Source organism: Marmota monax, unplaced genomic scaffold, assembly GCF_021218885.2.
Source record: "Marmota monax isolate L192 unplaced genomic scaffold, Marmota_monax_Labrador192_F-V1.1 WCK01_AAM20220418_F8-fsc00052, whole genome shotgun sequence".
In the NCBI taxonomy this organism is placed as follows: Eukaryota; Metazoa; Chordata; class Mammalia; order Rodentia; family Sciuridae; genus Marmota; species Marmota monax.
The window spans coordinates 6808643-6821281 of NW_026693473.1; the positions used below are offsets into that span (position 1 = coordinate 6808643).

Sequence of the window (12639 nt, forward strand, 5' to 3'; positions counted from 1 at the left end):
CCAGTGGTTAAAGATCCAGAGTCTAGAATTAAATTTCTGGGGCTTGGGGCTGGGGATGTGGCTCAAGCTGTAGCGCGCTCGCCTGGCATGCGTGCGGCCTGGGTTCAATCCTCAGCACCACATACAAACAAAGATGTTATGTCCGCCGAGAACTAAAAAATAAATATTAAAAAATTCTCTCTCTCTCTCTCTCTCTCTCTCCCCTCTTTAAAAAAAAAAAAAAATTTCTGGGGCTTCATTCTTGGCTCCACTATGTACTAAACTCTGTGATCTTAGGCAAGTTACCCAACTTTTCTGTGATCAAATTTCTTGTGTGTAAACAGTATAAGATAATACACATAAATATAATTGACATAAAATAAATGCTCAAAAAATGTTCACTATTATATTTTCATTAAGACTATTTCTTCCACCTTTCTCTTCACTACTTATGTCTGGAGAAACTATTTGGTTTCTGAACACAAATTGTGATTCCTTGCCTCCTCATTTGCACTGCTGTTTCTCATGCTTGCTTATGCTTTTCCCTCCTTGGAATGGTCTTTCCTCCTCTTCCATAAATTAGAACCCTCCTCCTCCAGCAAGAAGATTGTAGCATGAAATCCCTGAAACATTCCTCAAATCCTCTCTGATAGAAATGATCTCACCTTCGGGCTGGGGTTGTGGCTAAGTGGTAGAGCTCAACCTAGCATGATCAAGGCCCTGGGTTCGATCCTCAGCACCACATAAAAATAAGTAAGTACAATAAAGGTATTGTGTCCAACTACAACTAAAAAATAAATTAAAAAAAAAAAAAAAAAAAGAAATGATCTCACCTTCCTTTAACTTCAACAGTATCACTTTCATAGAACATCATTAGATTTTATAATTAACTGTATACTTTTCTAAACTACTGTACAATCGATCCATAGTGCCCAAAACACAAACATATTCAGTCAACCTTCAAAAACTAAAAACACAAAGAAAATGGAACATAATATTCCTTCTTCAGAATGAGTTAAACTATAAACCAATAACACTAATGAAATTAATGTGAAAAATTGATAAAATAGTATAAAATCATTAAAATATTTCTTTTAGCTGAATGTGGTGGTGCATGCCTATAATCCCAGCTACTAAAGAGGCTAAGGTAGGAGGACTGCAAGTTCCAGGCCAGCCTGGGTAACTTGGCAAGACCTGTCTTGAAATAAAATTCTTTAAAAAGGGCTAGGTGGAGGGGCTGGGGATGTGGCTCAAGCAGTAGCGCGCTCGCCTGGCATGCGTGCGGCCCGGGTTCGATCCTCAGCACCACATACAAACAAAGATGTTGTGTCCGCCGAAAACTAAGAAATAAATATAAAAAAAAAAAAAAAAAAAAAAAGGGCTAGGTGGGGGCTGGGGATGTGGCTCAAGTGGTAGCGCGCTCGCCTGGCATGCGTGCGGCCTGGGTTCGATCCTCAGCACCACATACAAACAAAGATGTTGTGTCCGCGGAAAACTAAAAAATAAAAATATTAAAAAAAAAAAAAGGGCTAGGTATGTAGCTCAGGGGTACTGTACTCCTAGCATGTGTGAGGCCATAGGTTCCATTCCTAGTACCACAACACAAACAACAATAAAAAAACTCTTTTGCATCCATAATATATTAAAAATGAAAGATGACTTAAGACTCAAAAAATTAAACAAGGAGCCAAAATTAACAAATTTATTTATTTTTGGGTGCTGTGAATGGAACCCAGGGTTTTATGCATGCTAGAAAGGTCCTCTACTACTGGGCTACAGCTACAGCCTACATTAATTAATTGAAACATATATTTATGGGCTGCGGCTGTAGTTCAGTGTTAGAGTGCTTGCCTAGCACATGTGAGGCACTGGGTTTGATCCTCGGCATCACATAAAAATAAGTAAAATAAAGGTATTAGGTCCATCTACAACTAAAAATATTTTTTAAAAAAACATATTAAATGCTTTCATATGCAAAGCATTGTTATAGGCACTTGGATTCAAATATAAACTGTACAATCCTTGACCTAAAGGTAATGAAGGGCAAATAAATCCAATAATTATTATAATAAAATAAATAAAGATCACAGAAGGAGGGTACTTAAGTTAAAGAAACACAATAAGGAGATGCTCCAGGGAGGTGATATTTGAGAAAAAATCTGAAAGAATTAATATCTCTAAATTTAAATGCAACAGACAACATGAAAAGTACAAAATCAGAGATATGAAGCACTGCAGTAATCTGTAGAAGTAGACATTAAGAACCGCTGGCTTCCAGAAATGGAATGGTAGCTTAACATCATCTCCCTGCAGAGAACACATTATAAAATAGGGACAAAATATTTTTTAAAAATACTATTTGAAAGTACTGAAACAAACAAAAATAACCAAAACCCAAACAAACAACTAAAAACCAGACATAACTTAGAAAAATCCACCCTTGGAATACAGAAATAATATCTCTGAGATTTGTCGGAAAGCACTTCACATTCTGTGTCTCTTGGAGTGGCAAAAAAGGCAGAGCTTTACTGGCTTGTGTGTTAGACTTAGAGCAAAGTGTTCAGAGACTACAGCACTGGAAAGTTAGAAAAAGTTTTGAAAGCAATGAGAGAAAAACAACACATTCTATACAGGAGGGGAAGAGAAATACAAATGGTATTGACTTATTGTCAAGAACAATGGAGACGAGAAGACAATGAAACAATTGTTAAAGGGCTAAAGGACAGATTGAACATATAAATCTATAGCCAATGAAACAGCAAAAACGAAAAGAAAGCTAGTCATTGAGGGATATACCTATAATCCCAGCTACTCAGGAGATTAAAGGGAAAAGGAATGCAAATTTGAGGCCTACCATCACAACATAGCAAGACCCCAAATTAAAAAAAAAAAAAAAAAAGTGAAGGGGAATTCAGACAATTCAGAAAAATGCAAATAGAAAATTCATCACCAGCAGACATATATTACAGAAAACATTAAAGGAAGTTCTTCACAGTATTTGTTAATGGAAATGATAGTAGATGTTAACATGTTCTGGAGGAAGGAATAAGGCCACTGGAAATGTTAAATATACAAGAGACATAAAAGACTACTAAGCAGAAGGGTTAATAGCAGAAATGAGACTGTTCTTTATAAAGGCCTGCTTGCAAAATTGACCTTCCACTAGCATCTGGGAACTTGAATGGCAAGCAGTTCTCTATGCTGATCTAAAACTTCCTTAAATGATAAGGGTGGTTCTCTCTAATTAAAGTGCTTGTACACAAAAGTGGTGAACAATTCCTCATTTCCAGGAGTCTGAAATTTCGGTGGCTAAAATAATCTCTACATAATCATCCCTACATAACCAACCTCCAATAAAATCCCTGGACCCCAAGGCTCAGATGAACTTTACTGGTAGTGAGCACTTTGTGCATAATGATAGAATTCACTGCTGAAAGAATTAAGCACAGCCTATGTGAACCTACTTGGAGAGGACTTTAAAACTCTTTGCTGGTTTACTCCAGTCTTTGAATCATAATCCTTTATGCTTGGCTGATTTTGCTTTACATTCTTTCACTGAAATAAATCTTAAATGTGAACATGATTTTATGCTGAGTCCAGTGAGCACATCACCAAATCTGCAGTGGTCTTAGGAACCTCAATGCAATTATACACATATTTCTTATATTTTCAATTCTTTACAGGTATAAAAATATTTAAAGGAAAAAATATAAAGTTGTAATCATGTAGTTACAACAACATAAAAAAAATCTGTAATAACATAAAAATAAATAAATAAAATAAAGAGATTGTGTCCAGTTAAAACTAAAAAATGAATATTAAAATTTTTTTAAAATGATATTTATAATATATATATAGTTACAATAATATCAGAAAGATTAGGGATTAAGCCAGGCATGGTGGCACAGGCCTGTAATCCAAGAGACTCAGGAGACTGAGGCAGAAGAATCACAAATTCAAAGCCAGCAGTGAGGCTCTAAGCAACTTAATAAAACCCTATCTCAAAACAAAAATTAAAAAGGGCTGGGGATGTGGCTTAGTAGTTAAATGCCACAAGGTTCAATTGCTAGTACTGAAGAGGAAGAGGAAGAAGAAGAAAAAGAAGAGACAAGAATATGTCAAGTTTGAGGCCAGCCTTGGAAACTCAGCGAGATATTATGTCAAAATAAAAAATGAAAAAGGACTAGGGAAGTAGCTCAGGGATAGAATGCTCTGGGTTTAATCCCTAGTATCATACACACAAAAAAAAAGACAAAAATATTACTTAAAATGCATAAGCACACACATACACAAATAAATGCAAAAATAAATGCAAAAGGATGGAAAGATATATCAGTCAACTTTAATCATAAACAAGCTGAAATGGGTATAGTTAATATCAGATAAAATGATAAAGGGCCACATCAAAAGACATAAAAAATTATAAATGTGAATGCATGTAATTAAAGGAGATTAAAAAATTATGAAGCAAAACTGACAGAACTAAAGAAAGAAACAAATCTATAATCTTAAAGATTAAAATCTTAACAATTAGACTAAAATTTTAAGAATATAGGAAATATGAAGTATACTATCGCCTTACCTTATTGACAGGTAATGAAATCCACTCAATAACCATACAACATATATTCTTTTTTTTTTTTGGTACCAGGGATTTAGCTAAAGGGCACTCAACCAATGAGCCACAGCTCCAACCCTTTAAAAAAAATTGGGGGATGGGTACTGAGGATTGAGCTCAGGGGTACTCGACCACTGAGCCACATTTCCAGCCCTATTTTATATTTTATTTAGAGATAGGGTCTCACTGAGTTGCTTAGTGCCTCTCTCTTGCTGAGGCTGGCTTTGAACTTGCGATCCTCTTGAATCAGCTTCCCGAATTGGTAGGATTACAGGCATGGGCCACCATGTCCAGCACAACATATATTCTTTATACATGGAAAAAAAAAAAGGCTACAACATAGTTTAAGCTATGACTAAAATAATCTCATATTTCATAACTGATATCTTACAGAGGCTATTATACACTTAAATTAGAAACCATTAACAATAAGAACTGAATATTTATAAATTATACATTTTAAACAATTATAATAATTCATGATCAAAAAAGAAATTGCCAAGGGAAATAAACATTTAAATAAATGATAATTAAAATACAATTATAATTAAAATACAAAGTGTCAAAATCTGTGGGAAGGAATTAAAGATGTACATAGAAATTTCTTAATTTGGTATGTGTGTGTCTGTGTGTGAACCCAGGGCCTGGTGCACACTAGGCAAGCAATCTATCACTCCCAGTATTTCTATCTTTGAATGTTTACATTAACCTGAAGAACCTAAAAACCGGGGCTGGGGTTGTAGCTCAGTGATTGAGCACTTGCCTTGCATTTCAGGCACTGGGTTTGAAAAGGAAGGAAGGAAGGAAAGGAAGGAAAGGAAGGAGAGGGGAGGGGAGGGGAGGGGAGGGAAGGGAGAAAGAAAGGTAGGTAGATATTGTGTCCATCTACAACTAAAAAAAATTTTTAAAAAGAACCTAAAAAAAAAATGACCTAAATTTTCCCCCTTGCAATGTGAGCAAAGTAAATACACAATAAGTAGAAAGAGGAAATAATAAGTCAGGCACAGTATGTACAACTGTAATCCCTGCTATTTGGGAGACTGAGGCAGGAGGATCACAATTTTAAGGCCAGCGTGGGCTATTTGCAATAATAAATAAGACTGGGGGTATAGCTCAGTGAGAGAGAGCTTCCTTAACATGCAGAAGGTCCTGGAATCAACTGTCAGTGCTACCAAAAACAAACAAACAAAAAAATCAAATAAAACAAATAACAAAAACTATACAAAGTAAACCCCAGTTGGGCACAGTGGCACATGCCTGCAATTCCAGGGACTTCGAGGCAGGAGGACTGCAAATTTTCCAGCCTCAGTAATTTAATCAGACACTCTCTCAAAATAAATAAGGACTGGAAGCCAGGCATGGTGGTGCAGCCTGTAACCCCAGCAGCTGGGGAGGCTGAGGTAGGAGGATCATGAGTTCAAAGTCAGTCTCAGCAAAGGTGAGGTGCTAAGCAACTTTAGTGAGACCCTGTCTCTAAATAAATAAAAATACAAAATAGGGCTGGAGATATGGCTCAGTGGTCAAGTACCCCTGAGTTCAATTCCCAGTACCAAAAAAATAAAAAAGGACTAGAGATGTAGCTCAGTGGTAGAATGCCTGCTTAGCATATACTAGGCCCTGGGTTCAATCCCTAGTACCACAGAAAATAAATAAAAATAAAAAATCAATTTGAGAATGAATCATAGCCCCCAAAGTTTCTACAAAATAGGAGAATGTCTTTATGAGCTGGTGGGTAAGCAAAAACTTCTCGGAAGAAACCTCTGTTGGTAAGGATATGCAGCAATCATAATGCTTAATACACTGCTGATGGGAATGTAAAATGGTACAGAACTTGGAGAAAGATTTGGTAGTTTTCTTTTTTTTTTTAACATTTTTTTAATGGACACAATACCTTTTATTTGTCTACTTATTTATTTTTTTATGTGGTGCTGAGGATGCAACACAGTGCCTGATACGTGCTAGGCAATCATGCTACCACTGAGCCACAACCCCAGCCCCAGATTTGGTAATTTTCTATAAGATTAAATATTCACCTACCTTCTGACCTAGCATATGTACTCCTAAGTATTTACAAAATGAAATAAAAACACATCTAATAAAACCCTTATACAATGATGTATTTTTTCTACAATACCACAAAACTGAAAATAATTGAGACCAAGCAAAAACAGATTATGATTTGGGCATTCAGGGGAATACTTAACAATAAAAAGGATGGAATTACTATCATAAAAAAAACATGAATCTCATAGAAATAGTTGTGAGCAGGAGCCAGACACAGAGATCATAAAATTCTACCCTTATAAACAAAGTTCTAGAACTGGAAAAACAAACCTGCTGTTTAAAAAAAAAAAAAAAAATTAGAACAGTAGTTGCCTATGGTGGATGGGAAAGACATAACTGGCACAGGACAGGTGGGAACTTTATGGAGTGATGGAAAAGTTCTATATTGTGATAGGTTATGAATTTTACATGGATGCATGTGGCACTGCAATACATGTAAATTTTACCGAAAAGAAAAAAAAAAGAAAACCTTTTATAATAACATTAAGTCAAGTGGGGTGATTGGGAATAACTGGAAGTATATGAAACAAGAATGGCAGAATATTGATAAGTAGTGACTAGACCCACAGGGGTTTACCATATTATTCTGGTTTTAATATATATAATAAAAAGTAAAAATGTGTACGTTTTGGTTGACAGCAGGTTAAATAAGTCAAAGTGTTCTGTATTTTATCACCACCATCGCAGACACAGACACACACACACACACACACACACACACACAGGTTGCAAGTGAATGCCTGTAGGATGTAACAGAAGTGTAGTCACTAGCATGAATACAATGAATTATGATGAATAGTTCTCACCTTAACTTTCTGTCCAGGTTAAAGCAAGGAGAATGATGAGGACAACATGCTATTATATATTCTATGAAAAACTAGGGAAACTAATTAGAAATGAGGACACTTGAGAACTTAATAGACTGCTTTTAATATATGAAGCACTATCACTATTAACCTTGTTCAGTCAAGAGGCAGGAATAGAAATATTGGGAAGTATCAAGAAGTTTTCAGCTCTATAAAAAGGACTTTAACAATGATCATCTCCAAAAAACAAAGGGGCTACCTCTAGAAATAAAAAATTACCCTATTGGTGGAAATGTTAAATACAAATTGGAGGGTGTGGGATTATGGCTCAGTGGTAGAATGTCAGTCTAGCATGAGTGAGGCCCTGAGCTTGATCCCCAGCATCACGCATCACTCACACACAGACACAAACAAGCACCACCATCACCAATAAACAACCTCCCTCCTCCCAAAAAACAAACAAACAAATGAAAACCAGGTTGGAGATCTGTACACTCCCAATGGCCAGAAAAAGAAAACAGCTACCAAGGTTCTTTCTACCAAAAAGGTTTTGTGGTTGTTTGAACTACTTTCTCTCATTTTAACCCAGATTCAAAGAGGAAGTGCAGGGCTCTGTGGAATTTTTTAAAGAAATGAATTCAGCCAAAATGCAGTGTCATGATAAAAGTTATAATATGTAGTACAGCTACAAAACTTCAACTCAGTTACAATCAGTATGCCTAACATTTTTGGAAACTGCCACTAAAATGAGTGAGCTTAGCTATCTGGGTTAAAATGAAAAAAGAATTCTAGGTGAATCTAAGCCAATCACAACATGCAGCCCTGCCTTAAGTACTGTTCCTCCTTTTCTCAATTCTGATTACTAATAGTTGAAAGAGGTGGGGCATGCCTGTAATCCCAGTGACTCTGGAGGCTGAAGCAGAAGGATTGGCAAATTCAAGAAATGCCTAGGCAATTCAGCAAGACCCTGCCTCAAAATAAAAAGGGCTAAGGATGTAGCTGGGTGGTAGAGTGTTTTTGGATTAAATTCCCAGTACTGCAGGGGAGGGGGAGGGGGATGATTGTGGTCCACCTCTGAGCTAAGTACTGTGAAGGAATCAAAGTATATCATACAAACCTTATTCAAGGAATGTTACAATTTAACTACAAAACATGACATGCCTGAAAACATAAGCCATTACCACAGAACAGTACTTGGTTAAATGCCTGAAGGGAGACTTGAACTGAAGCTGAAAGGATTTAAACAAGCAAAAAACCAAACCAAATCAAAACAAAACAACAACAAAAAACGACTGGGTGGGAAGAAGGCAGGCAGGCACTTGCAGGATGGGAGAACAGGATTAAAGCAAGCAAAGTAATGAAATAACTTGAAAATAAACCTTCATTTTTGTTTTCAGAAAACCCTTAACATCTCTCCAATGCCTTTGTCTGGCTCTCCTACCAATTTCTCCCCAAATCTTTAGATACTGGTTCCCAAAATGTGGACCTTGGACAAGCAGTATCATCCATTTGGAAACTAAATTGCCAATTCTGAGGACTCATGTCAGACATACTGACGGGGCAGCAATCTTCGTTTTTTAACAAGTGCTTCAGATACACACTCAATGTGAAAACCACTGCTATGGTATTACCACCTAAGCACGGAAATGTGATGCTGCTAAGTGCCTAACTCGGCCACTTTGCAGGGTGTCGGAAGCTAATAACAGTCCCAGCCCTGTAAGCGCTGTCTCTGTCCCAATTTCGCCTTCTCTTCCAAAACACCCCCTCGGAATCATTACCCTCTACTGTGACTCTCCCTCATCACTTTACTATCACCCGGCCAGCTCCCGCCCTTCGTTCGCCCTACCTCAGTGTCAGAGGGGACGTGGTGCCTGCAGGGCGGCGAGGTGCCCACGGAGATGGGAATAGACATGGTGCTTGCCGGCAGGCCGCCTAACAGTAGTAAAACGCCTCGGACGCACAAAGAAGCACTCCAGCGCCACCGGTTAGGAGCCGGGCCCGACCCGGAGTAACACACTCCTCCACCCCACTCGGCCGCCATCTTCGGCCGAGCGTCGTTACCATGGAGTGCGTGACGCCTCCGTGCCCGCGACCAGCCCCGCCCCTAGCCGCTCCAGGGACCAGCCCGAGAGAAGGAAAGAAAAGCAGTTTTTCGATTGGCTAGTGTCATCTACAAGATGATAGCAGGTCGTGTCCATCGCGTCTCATTGCACAGGGCCAGCCAATAAATGGTATTTAACGGCTCACGTGGGCTGCGCAGTGGGAACCGGAAAGGCTAGCGGTGGTGGGCGGGTGGTGTAGTACATAGGTGTCCTTACCAAGGTGGTTTTTCGCTCCTTTTAATTTGAGATTTGCCATAACTAGATGCCAGTTCTCAAATGGACACATGTACAACTGCAAAATATTTTATAATGTACTCCTGTGTGAAAAGTGTGAAGAACACTTTTGTCACCAATTTTAGTCCCATTTATCAAGTAACGTCATTTCCTACAAAATCAGTTATGTTCTTTACTGTTTTACTGAACTCTATACCTTTTTTTTTAATACCAGCGTTTGAACCCAGGGGCGCTTAACCACCGAGCCACACCTCCCGCCCTTTTTGTATTTTATTTGGAGACAGTCTCCCCGAATTGCCCAGGGCCTCGCCAAATTGCTAAGGCTGGCTTTGAACTGGCGATCCTCTTTTGCCTCAGCCTCCCCAGCTGCTGGGATTAACAGGTGTGCGCAACCGCACCTGGCTAACCAAGAATTAAGATATTGGTGGACACTGGCCATTTGTGGAAACTACTTTAAAAACTGAGAAATGTTACACTCTTCCTGTGGTCCATGAAAGCAAAGAACTAAAAGCAGAAACTGGAAAGGGTGGAGCTGTAGCTCAGTGGTAAAGCACTTCAGTAGAATGTGTGAAGCTAAATCCAATAATCCCCAGCAAAACATCAGGAACTGAAAACAGCTTAAATATTACTCCACAGAAACTGAATATTGTAAATTATTAGGAAATGTCATTGTCAGAAATAAAACCTTCAATTTACAATGTTAGTTGAGATGGTGTACTCAAAATAAGGGTGTGATCGTGCTATATTACCATTTTACAGGTGGAGTCATTATTTACTGGTATACTAAATCAAATTTTTTCAAAACATGATTTTTCCATTGCTAAAAGCACAAACAATTCAGTTGGTAGAGTGCTTGCTTCACATGCACAAGGCCATGGGTTCAATCCTCAGCACAAAAAACAAACAAAAAGTACAACCAATATATTACGGCTTCCTGTACCATGATGGATAAAAGGCTTTTGATTGCATAGTGGACATATTCTAGTATTAGAAAGCCCATTTTTGTGAACTATGCAAACCCTCCAGTGGCAGATTTGGCCAGAGTATCTTTTAACTTGAGTAGGGTGGTACAGGAAGACAATGCACTTTCACAATCATTGCATCGTGTTCATAAAGAACACATATTTGCTCTACCAGCACATGTGAAACCCTGGGTTTGATCCTCAGCACCACATATAAAGGTATTGTGTACAACTAAAAAGTAAATAAATATTTAAAAACACACACACATTTGCACATGCAGCTCATTTGCCACTGCATACTCAGGTTACCTAAGGATGCTGTCATGTCAGTTCTTTTCCTGGATTTCTCAAAAAGCCCATTTATCCACCTTCAACCCTCCTATTATTGTTCAGACCAGTCTTCTGCTCCCAGACAGTTATGGAGACCTCTGCTCCCTTTTCCCCTGTGCCTAACCAGACCTGAAACCTCCATTTGCCTTCCAGGATGCCACAAGTTAGTATCCTACATGGTCCTCAAAAAAAATTTAATACTTTTAATTGTTGACAGACCTTTATTTATATGAGATGCTGAGAATCAAACCCAGTGCCTCACAGATGCCAGGCAAATGCACTAACCCTGAGTGACAACTCCAGCCCCTCAAATTCTTTTTTTTGGTGGTCCTGGGGATTGAATCCAGGGACTTACACTAGCATGGAGCCACATACCTCCCAGCCCACTTTGTCAAACTTTTGCTACCACTACAAAACCACATCCTGCTCTCCTAGCTCTGTAAACATGTCATTATCCATTCAGCCACCAAAGCCAAGACCTATTATCTTTTAAGCCTCCATTCCTAATATTTAGGGGATCTGCTCTATTCTGGTTATCAAAAACCAGTTAAGACTGCAAAGCCTGATTTTTCTCCCCCATTCCAGTTATCCCTTTTCTAGGACACAAGATCTTTCATAACATGGCAGCTTTTAGCTTTAAAGACTCCCTATCACTGCCCCAACAGGTTTATTAGCCACACTAAATAACCCAATTTGAATGGCTCAAATGCCTCAAGATCTTTGTGCCATCGCCACCACCTTGTTTCCTTCATTTTATATAAGCCATTTTATTTATATGCCTCTATCCCTGAGTACTGAAATACCGATCGTATCTACCTGGCTTTTTGGAAAACAATTGGGAGTTGGTTCACGACCAGATAACCTTTCTTGCTCTTGAACCCAAACTTTCCAAGTTCAATTTCCTTAGAGTTCTAGTAATCAAATTCTAGTTGTCCATTAAATGCACAGCTCTGGCAAAGGCTGCTACTCCGATGCATTGCTTTTGCCTTGAGGCCACACTCCCAATGAATGAAACTGACAAGATTATAAATCCCAATCATTTACAAGAAACTGGGCTCCTTCGATGGCAACTTGAGCATTAGTATACAACTACTGACTACTGCATCAATCAGAATTCTACAACCATACTGCAAAATGATTTATCACATAATTTTAAGCACATCTTTGAAATCTAAAATATTCTTTAAATTTAAAATATTCTGAAGCCCTGCTTATTTTCCTGGTTTGCTAAATTACTTCAGAATCACATACCATTTAGGTTGACATTTTCAGCTTGGATTACACCACTAGTCAAAGTATATACTGTAACCCTTTGGTCACAAGTCACAAGAATAGTTCATCCCAGGCCATGTGAAAGCGCTAATAAATATCAATGTAATTTCTACTGAAATTATTCCCAATTCCATTTTCACTCATAAGCTTCCCAACCAATCTATACTGAACTAGTAAAAGCTATTAAAAAACTTTTTTGGGGTGGGGTGGGTAATACTAGGGATGAAACAGTCTGATGCACTCTACCACTGAGCTACATCCCCAGACCTTTT

At 38.3% G+C, this 12639-nt stretch overlaps 1 protein-coding gene across 6 annotated transcripts in view; it reads right to left on the reverse strand.

Annotated features, from left to right (window-relative positions):
* Positions 1 to 9555, reverse strand: part of Lmln (leishmanolysin like peptidase) — a 74784-nt gene extending 65229 nt beyond the window's left edge. For 4 of the 6 annotated variants that reach the window (XR_006854705.2, XR_009228064.1, XR_006854704.2 and 1 more), the window contains exon 1: positions 9314 to 9530. Coding sequence is in view for 2 of the 6 variants with exons in the window: in XM_046457927.2 (XP_046313883.1) it covers positions 9314 to 9508 (195 nt within the window). In the remaining 4 variants the exon portion in view is untranslated. Of the gene's footprint in view, positions 1 to 9313 lie in introns of all 6 variants that reach the window. The other 2 variants (XM_046457927.2, XM_046457929.2) reach the window with 2 other exon arrangements.
* Positions 9556 to 12639: the final 3084 nt, after the last annotated feature.